General features: G+C 39.3%; 1 protein-coding gene across 1 annotated transcript in view; it reads right to left on the bottom strand.

The window, feature by feature from the left end:
* Window positions 1-692: 692 nt before the first annotated feature.
* The window catches only part of TFCP2L1 (transcription factor CP2 like 1), a 32,815-nt gene continuing 23,483 nt past the window's right edge, over window positions 693-10,024 (bottom strand). The window contains exons 8-15 of the mRNA XM_035569581.2: window positions 8,891-8,982; window positions 7,725-7,773; window positions 7,535-7,628; window positions 6,575-6,665; window positions 5,811-5,911; window positions 4,689-4,831; window positions 2,541-2,592; window positions 693-2,113 (exon numbers count right to left, since the gene is read on the bottom strand). Of these exons, the coding sequence (XP_035425474.1) occupies window positions 2,076-2,113; window positions 2,541-2,592; window positions 4,689-4,831; window positions 5,811-5,911; window positions 6,575-6,665; window positions 7,535-7,628; window positions 7,725-7,773; window positions 8,891-8,982 (660 nt within the window). The 3' untranslated portion in view covers window positions 693-2,075. The remainder of the gene's footprint in view (window positions 2,114-2,540; window positions 2,593-4,688; window positions 4,832-5,810; window positions 5,912-6,574; window positions 6,666-7,534; window positions 7,629-7,724; window positions 7,774-8,890; window positions 8,983-10,024) is intronic.

Here is a 10,024-nt window from a genome sequence, read left to right as displayed (position 1 = left end):
CACTCCAAGAGACTACTCACAACTTTTCTCACCTACACAACCTGATCCTCAACCAAGCAGCCTCAAGCTCCTTCACTTCACAGGGTGGAACTGCCATGTCCCAAAGCATGAAAGTCTATTTTGGATAAATGCTACGATTCACAGACCATCCAGGACAGCCAGTTATGCAAAATCATGCCTAAGTATGCAATGTTAGTCAATTAGATGAGTTGGCTGAAGGTTTTCCCATTGTAACACAGTTTTTCTATTCTAGTATTATTTTTGGTTTAAAAAAAATGGTGGGGATGGGTGTTTTTTGTTGTTTTTCTTTTGGTAGTGGGGGGTTTGCAGGAAAGTTCATGCTTTTAGTGAAAAAAATGCTTTTCTCAGTACTTTGCTCTTTATTTCTGCTGGGGAAACTTGAAACACATCGTTTTTGTCAGAAGAATTATCAGTCCCCGTCTGTCCGAATTCCTCCGGTGTCAGCTGGGAGCTCTAATTCACGGTCTGTACATCCCCCTCTCCCAGAAGGCTGGGCTCCTGGGCAGCCCTCCAGCCTTCATGACGCACTCCCCCTTTGACTAACCCACGGTAAGTGCACCATGGGATCTGACATCCAGCCAAGGAGCTCGGCCATGGGGAGACATGGCGCACAAGGCACTTTAATGGTAATTTCTGAGGTCTGCGACAGTAGCTAAAACTGATGCTGCTTTAAGGGTCAAATGGATTTAATTAAACGTTTCCATTCCAAAATGCTAGAACGTTTTATTCAGCGTTTTCCAACTGACAATTTCTCTTTTTTTTTTTTTTTTCAAAAAAATTCCATTCCAGGAAAATGTTGGTATTTCACTTTTCTGTCTCAATTCAGGGAGAAATGAAATGTTCAAGCAGAAGAATTTGATGCTAGATAGCCATTCAGTTTGGGAGACAGCCTTATTAATTAGCTGCCAAAATCATCCATCCATGCAAGAAGGGTGTGATCCAGTTTGCCTTTGACATCACTGAAAACCACTTTTTCAGCTTCATGGAGCCTGGATGGCATCCCAAGAGACCTGGGGAGGGGTGTGGGGGTTAACTGTAGTTGAGGATATTTGAAACAGGAGTCCAGAGTGAAACAGCAAGAACATAAGAAGCAGCAACTAAGATGATCCATTACCTGGGCTCAATCTAAACTCAGTTTTACTTACTTTAATGATTTCCTCCTCCTCTTACTCACCAAGATCACAAAACGTAATTCCCAGTTACAGTAAAGACAGCAGTTAATTAACACTTTGTAGAGTAGAATAAATCTGTGGTATGAATTTGTCATGAGCTCTATGGCTTTCAATGTTCAAAACATTTCCTCCAAAAACCCTCTAATACTCCACGCAAGGAGACTACTCTAAAGCTAAAGATATAATACAGTACTGAACTGCTTGCTTCAGGTTGCCTGTCCTCCCTTGAACCCTGCAAAAATTGTTCTGTTGGATAAGCATTAAAGAAGCTCTGTCGGGTCAGACTAAGGTCTTGGGACTTCAAGCACATCTACAAATGGGAAGCAGCTAATTGCAGGCTTCCAGGGTTGACACTATGGATGGGGACTGGGCACCAAATCCATCGTCTGCGTTGCTCAATCTGCTCCTGGATTTAGCCCCAAGCCCTCCACCTCAAAGAGTAAAAGAGGAGCCACAGGGAGCCTATGTCCATCAGCAATGGGGTGTGTGTTGAAAGCAAGAAACACTCAGAACCGTAAATAAAACAATTCACCCAACCATGAGGGGTCTAGAGAATTGTTTTTTGTTTATCTTTCATTTCCCTTTAGTACAAGGCAGATGTTTCTAAGCAGTAAGCAGAAACCTCAACAATTTTTAAGACTGGAGAAGAAGAGAGGAAGGGAGGAAGGAAGAAACATGTACAAGCTTTGAGGATGTTCTTAACTCCAGCTTCAAAGAAAAAAATGTGTATCTGTAAAAGCAAGTTTTTCTTTAAGCTGTTTGGTAATTCTTAGTTCATAGGAGCATTTTATCCAGAAGGTTCTTCATGTTTCCAGTCAAGGTTGTAGCAATCTCAGTGAGGCACTAAATTTTAGGCTGTTAAAGTCTTTCTGTGCAGCACGGTCATTTTAAAATGATGTGGTAGCCATCATTGCTTTCAGCTGTAATAAAGAAACGCAAAGCATTTTTTCATTGCTTTTAGAAAACAACACAAACGAATAACTCCAGGTTTTCTTAGGTAGTTTTCACTAGTTTGCACTCTTGTTCCACAACCCATTCATGACAATCAATGTTGAACATCTAGGTCAAAACATTTACAAAAAAATACAACATTGTAATCTTTTATCATTTTACTAGAAGGCCTTCTGCTCATTTATGTCAGTGGTATTTGAGTAATTATTTAAGTTTTATAACAGTGTAACAGAAAAAAACATAGATCAATCAGTAATTTGATGCAATTTCTTGACTTATATCAAATTGTATTAGTTTCCTCTTCAGGATACCAGCACTGAGTTTGTGATAAAGTTTAGTCCTGCTGAAAGGAGAAAAATATCTTTAGAAACATGTAAGAGGAGCAGCAATACTTACCTTTTAATGTGCTGATAACAAAACAAGATTCATCTTGGAAGTTCTGAACCATCTGAAGGGTAGAAGAAAAAAAGCCAACACAAAATGTTTTTAGCAATTTAATTTAAGATTCTTTCAGTGTCAGTATTGCCTTTAAAGAAAAGTTATCAAACAAATTCTGGTGTCTAGTCCTACATAGTTCTCAGCAACCCTGCCCACAGATCATTAAAAGTACATGAATGATTAGTTAGGGTCCTTACAGCTACTAATGTGCTTAAGAGAAACTTATACTGAAGTGCTTGCCTGGAACTGATCTGACTTGTTCAGCATTTTACCTGCCCTCTTTGCAACTCTTGATCTTACAAGTTCTTACAACACTCTAGCTACTTTATTACAGATTATGCTCTTAATTGACTTGAATGGCACAACTCCGTTGTTTTAGGCTGGATAAACACAGACCCTCTCCTAAATTCTAGCAATAGTAATACACACACACATACACGTATTATACACACACATTGAGCAGAACCATGAAGCTCAGCTGCATTTACATTAGCATCTGGGATAATACCTAGAGGTGGTCAGCCCTGAGGAATGAATGCTTTGCTGAATAAAGGAATGTTGTTAACATAATGTCATTTCAGAAGTGTCCACCTGGTTATTTTGACCAGACAGTACTAGAGATGCTGTGCTTGCAGGAATCATTTACCCATTTGTACTGTGTTGAAGCACAGGCATCTTAATGAAACTGCTAAGAGAGACAAGGCAGATCATGGTAAGATTAGTATCTAAAGCTATCTGAGTTATTCGTGAGAAACTATCTATTCAGAACCTTTGCAGGTTCTAGTGAGGCCCCTAACTAAAAGACTCATCTCACTTCAGATCCAAGCTGAACCACTCACTTAACCTTCGTCCACAGTTAATGTTTCATCCCATCCTAGAGCAGCTGTGTGGAAGAGAGGAGGTGAATTACATTCTGGAGCTGTCTCCTACAGCTGCAGCAGACAGTGGACACCTAACTTCAGAGGGAAGGTGACCAGAACCTATGATCAGCCCAGAAAATCCAGCTTTAAGCAAAACAGTTCTCCTAGCTACTGAATGTCATTCAGTACATGCAGTAGAGCTCTTCCAGCTCTAAGTTCTCACATCAAACACCCTTTTCACCTTAGACTGATCTCCCTATACTCTTTTGGGTCTAACAGCCACCCCCTGCTCCCGCAAATCAAACTTCACTGGCCAGTCCGTGTGTCTGTGTCTAATGATGCATGAAGTACATTCATACAGTGCCTCATTCTTGCCACTATGCTACTAAAACAAGAAAAAAAACCACAAAAATAAAGCAATAGACATTGTTAATAATTGACTTAAGTAAATAGTTAAAGCCTTATACCCAAGCTGGTTAAGGTAATTCCCCTACCAAGAGTTGCCTCCAAGCACTTTACATCCATAAAGCATTAAGGTTTCAGATTTAATCAGGCTGAAATAGCAAGGAGACTTTAGGAATAAGCATTACAGACTTCAATTTAGGCCCCAGTTGAGACCTATGCTCTGCTTCATTTGTTTTAACAATGTTTCTTATATAGGAAGCTCCCTAAGTGATTCCGGTGCATGAATGAGTAAGTCACTTAGTTGGGGAAAAAAGAGGAAGGGCAACTCACTATTAACCTACAAGTTAATGGAATGGACTAAATTAAGCCAACATATAATGGGACACAAACAGCTAGTAGAGGTCCATGAATCATAGTATGCATTTACACAGCGCTAACTCTGACCCAGTAGTCAGTCAGTCATTACGTGGCTGTAATCATTGGCTGAGATGTAAGAATAATTGCCTTAAAGATTTTCAAACTTGCCTTCTTCAGAAAGCTTTCCTATTCATTTTAAAAGAAACTCACTTCAGATCTTCATTTTTGAATTTGTTTAAGCAGCCAAAATGAAACGGAAACAATCAATTATTTTTTTAATCTCTTCTATAACGCAAAAATCTTAAAATCACACCAAAATCAACGTTATGCATGAATGATATGCTTTAAATTATTTGTTTCAAGTTTTTGGGATTAGTGATCTTGCAACATTTCTTGAAAATTCATTCCATACTTTAAAAGGTCATTCTAACTTCAAGAATACAGACAACTGTTTTAGCTCTGATAGTTTGCTTTAATCCCTTACCTCATTGCTCACTAATACATGGATCCCTGTGGGTCCCTGCCGATAGATTCGATTTATCTGCTGTGGAGAAATGCTGTACAAGTTTGCAATCTTCTCAATTAATTCCAAGGTGGTCAATTCTTCCAAGAAAATTGCATGATATACTGCAACAAGTTGAAAGTAATTACAGTGTAATTATAGGATAGTAATGACAGATAACACCAAGATGCTCAATATCAACAACCGTATGGGGTTAAGATCAAGCTTCAAATCTTGACAGTAGGTAAGCACGCTTAGTATCTTCAAAGCAGCCCCCAAATATGCAACTTGACGATTTGTGGAAAAATAACTAACATTTGGCTACAGCAGGCAAATGGAACCCATGTCAGTCATGCCCAGAGGAAATCATAAGGACTAATGATAACATGTATAATAGGGTTAAAAAAAATAATCTCTTATAAGGATGTCGTTATTCTTGGATGATATACTTTACTACTTTTAAATTTTGACATTTTAAAGTAGCTCTGATTAAGCAGTAAAGCACATAAGATGTTGCACAAAAGTAGTATTTTATTAGATGTTATCCCATTGACACCATAGGCACAAACTAAAGACTTCAGTGAATCAGATTACTGTAGATGACAATATTTTTTTAAATCTGAACCAAATGGTAGGAACAGCCAGGTAGAAAAACTGTGTCTAGATAATACTATGTGCTAGAACTAAGTAGGGTCTCCATTCTTATGTGATCCTACTTCTGGAGCGTGTTATGAGAGACAGTTCAGAGCAGTGAGTCCTCAAAAGCCTTGAAATTCCAAGAACTAGAACCCCACTTTAAGACATACCAGCCTTCCATTTCTTAGGACACTTTCAAACAAGCCATATCTACAAGCAAATTGTGGATGGGATGGTAGTTTTTAATGCTACAGTAATTGTTAAGAACAGAACAGACCCTTTGTTATGTCATTGTTTAGATAGCTTGTGAATGTAGCCCTGTAACTAAGCTAACTAACCTAACAGTGTCAAAACCAGAATAAGTATGACCTCTTTAAACACACAATACCAAGCTGTGCCATGCAGAAGCTCAGGCAGAAAGCATATTTTCAGACAAGTGCTTAACAAAATCCATACATAAAAACTTACCACAAAGACTGCCATCTCCATTCTCTCGTTTTTGGTGGAGGTGAGACCTGTTATGCTCTGGTTCTTGACAGACATAAATTGTCATCTTGGGCCTTACATTTCTACAGATTATTAAAAGACAGCAGTGAGTTATTTAGATCTAAAATTGTTCCAGTCAGCCACCAAACAACGAAAGATGGAATCATTCAAGCTGTGCATAAATAACCAACTAATTCTTGATGCTGGTGACTAAACGACTTAGGGAGGTCTACTAAGAGCACCCTGAGAGGTGGTGGTAGACTGCAGAACACCTTAATCTCTTCAGGGCCAGATAAGAATAAACAGTATCCAACATTTGCAATACAGTTCATAATACCCTCCCTTTACTGATTTAAATTCTAAGCAGCTGGAGAATTTACAGTGTTATTGCCATCTAAATGAAGTTTTACAGTCATCTGAGGCTCCGGGGTTGTTTTGTTTGTTACCTGTGATGGAGATACAAGATGAGGTACTGTAGGCAATGTCACATATGAGGTACATGGAAACTATCATCTGGTAGCAAATAAATCACTGGAAATCCACATTATGCTGCTTCATTTTTAACTCAGGTGAGTTTGGCAGCACTTGGATTTGAATACCATTCTGATCTCCAGCCTTTAAGATAACCCTCTGAAGTGTTAAAAGGAAGTCTAAACACTACAGCCCTAGGATTAACTTCTAGTTAACACTGAAAGTATCAAGGGATGCTGCCATAACAAGAAAAATAGGAAGGAAGAAGTACAAACCTTCCTTTGATTGCATTAAAGAGCCGAATTCCATCAGCAGGCCCACAGATTTGAACAAAATCTTCTTTGGACATCTTCAGTAAGTCAGCACCTACATATTTCAGATTTTTTTTTCAGAAGTTAAGCAAATCTTAGCTTTCAAATTTTGTGTATGGTCAGCAGGATAGGGGAGGGGGAGAGAATCCACAAAGCTAAACCAGACAGACTTGCCTGGAGAGGTTGCAAATTGAGAGAGGTGACACTGCAAATGAATCATTGTAAAATAGAGTGCTAGAAGAGCAGTGGTCCATAGGAAGATATTCTAGACAATACAGAAACAAGCTAGCTACTTAACACTCTCCACTACTCAATGTCTCAATTTTCTTTTGCTGCCATGTTCACCAGGTTATTTAAGCATGATGCAAGCAAGTCAGAGAAAGGCTTCTCAAGGTTTCAACATCTTAAATACTTCTCTCTTCCACCATCTTAATGCTGTGTACAACTACTAATGGGAGGGTACAATAAAGTTGTAGCCAGGCTCTTCTCGAAGGTGCACAGTAACAGGGCAGGAGACAGCAGACAGAAGTTGAAAGATGGGAAATACTGAGTAGGTAAAAGGAAATAGCTTTTCATTGTGAGCATAGTCAAGTATTTAAAGAGGTTATCCAGAGAGATCATGGACTACCTCCAAGGTTGGAGATACTCAGAACACAACTGCACAAGGCCCTAAGCAACCTGATCTAATTGGACTTGTTTCGAGCTAACGAACTCAAGAAGTCCCTTCCAACTTCACTTATTTTCTTTATTTCTACAATTCGTGTTTTGGTAAATGCTAACTAACCTAAGAACAAAGTAACAACCACACCAGATCCAACTAGTGATCCCATCAACAGTGGCCAGAAGCAGACGCTATTGATAGGAAGCATGAGCTGCACTTACAAATGAGAATAAAGACAAAATAATTGGACCATTCAAACTCACCCGAAAAACTTGAGAAGAGTCTACAGAATGGAGAGAACCTATTACGATGAAGCCACTGCTGGGCATCTTGAATAGAAGCAGAAGGAAGGAGATGCTACATTGCAAAAAGAATAAGAAGGTCTTGAAATGAACTGTTCACCAGTGTCCTAAAAAAGAAAAGCACCACATTAACATGATCTCAAATACTTACATCATTGCTGGGAGGCAGGAGCTCCACTTGGTGGGTTGGAGAACTGTTGCTAAAAAAAATTATATAAAGTTGGAAGAGAAAAAAACATTATTTTAAATTTTGCATTCAGTGCCCATCCTCCTCCCCCTTCTCTATTTGACTCAACTGTCACAAGTTACATATTGACTTGATTTTTCTCTCCATCAGATTTTTAAAAAGATTTCCAAAATCTGGACTAGTACAAAAAACAAACAAAAACTCCACAACTCTGCTTTTGTTGCTCAGTTGAGTTTCTGCTCAACACTGAGGAAAAACTCTGTTTACTGGCCTAATTCAAGATTTTCCATGCAGCTGACTTACTAACGTGAGCCCATCTAACCAAGCAAGTTGTGACCTACAAGTGTGGCTAAACTCAACCATTCTGAGCCAGAAATCCCCTAACTAAATCCATTGTCTAATAGTGATTCTTCACAAAAACAGAATAATAAGGGACGTTCTAAATCAGCCCTGGTATTATTTTAAGCATACTAAACTGTAGTTTATTACACAAAATTTCTAATAGACCCTCCCTAAACACTGACAGGACTTATCTTAGGTATTTCAGGACCACTACATCTATTTCTTTATGATGGCAATATTAATGAATTAAATATGCCTCCTGTTTATCTTTCATTCTTGAATGGCTTCTTAGAAACCTAACTGTTTTGTTCCAGACAGCTTCTTTAAATCCCGTTCAACTGGGAATTCAGCACACTGTCCCAAGCCATCTTAAGTCAGAAAATAAGGGAGAAATACCAAGTCAGAGGCTTTCAGCAATCAGCATCTCTTCAAACGCTCTTGTTGGAAGATACTAAGAATTGCTGGAACAGGGCATAGTACGTTGCCTGACCCCCACAGAAAAGTAAGAGAACAAATTTATGGCCTGAATTGTCTAGGTGGTTCTCTGATGCTCATCTCCCAGCCACCACATAATCAGTGGACATTCAGACCTCTGCACTACAAGGAATTCCTGCCTGTAAGGTCTTAAAACCTTTGTGGAAAATATCTTGCCCCTTCCAGGAAGGGTACTGAGAGGCTAACTGGTCCTTGACCTCTTCCAGGATATGAAATGCATGGATACACAAAACACATACACACAAGGGCTACCGAATCAACAGGAAAAACAGAGCATTTTATTTGTTACATACCCATCTCCAAGGTTGAAGCTGTTGGGAGAACTGTTGTAGCTTGGAGATGGAGCATTGTTCATTTGATAAGGCACATCTGGCCAGGGAGAGCACTGTTGGAAGAAAGGCAGCGGGGATACTTTCATGAGGTTGGAAATAAAGGATTCGATTCTCCTCTCATACCACATTCATGCTGTTGCCACGCCACTAACTCCAGCTCATCACTCCTGCTGGGAGGAGGAGACGGGCCATGGATCCTACGCTGCACTCCAAGCAGGCTGTCAGGGGGCCAGATTGATTCCAGTTGTGCATTCCACATTTCTCCCATTTCACAAAGCCTGTCCCCAAATAACACTGGGCCAAAGTGTGCACAGCTGTAAGTCAGAGCAACGCCAGTAAGTCAACTCAGACTGAAGGCAGCAATGATACAGAAATACCACTGGTCTCAATTATGAATCCCTAATTAAATCCAGGCAAGAGTGACAAATACACTCCAGTGGCATTGCTTCAGGTTTATACCAGTGAAAAAGCAGAATTTGAACCAGCCTGTTAAAACCTCTGGCTATTAGTTGAAGAGCTCAAGTTATAAATGGATATTACATAGGGAAAATTTAAGACAAAACAGACATGAAACTACTAAAAGCCCTCACAAATACAAGTCAAACTCCATACTCCATCACAGTAGTATCAAGACAGAGCAACTAGCTAGAATTTGTGACTTTGTTGTGAATTGATGCCACTGTAATCAGTAGAAGAAATCTAGCCCTGTGGAAGCCCCTGCCATCAAGAGCTCAAGAAAATGCTCTGTAGTATCCTTGTTTGCAATGATAAAAAGAAGACAAGCTGTATCTTTGGAGTTTTATCATCTCCACATAGGGCACTAGCAAATATTTAACTCTTTAGCAACCCACATCTCCCTGTGCAATATGTCAAAGTGTATCAGAGCTAATAGCAAGAGTTTAGGATCTGCCAACTCAGTAGAATTAGGTCTGTGTACACAAGAGCCTTGTTAACAATCACCATGTTGAATTAGAAAACACACTGGTCACTCCTGGCAACTTGAAAATTGAGTGGGACAAGCTGGATCTCACAAACAGGAAGTTTATTTAAGTTAAGAAAAAAAATCCTCATTTTTAGAAGTCCAACAAGCCATTT

The sequence above is a fragment of the Cygnus atratus genome, chromosome 6 (genome assembly GCF_013377495.2).
Source record: "Cygnus atratus isolate AKBS03 ecotype Queensland, Australia chromosome 6, CAtr_DNAZoo_HiC_assembly, whole genome shotgun sequence".
Lineage (NCBI taxonomy): Eukaryota > Metazoa > Chordata > Aves > Anseriformes > Anatidae > Cygnus > Cygnus atratus.
Note: the sequence above shows the minus strand (reverse complement) of the source record. Positions and strands in the feature narration are given on the sequence as shown.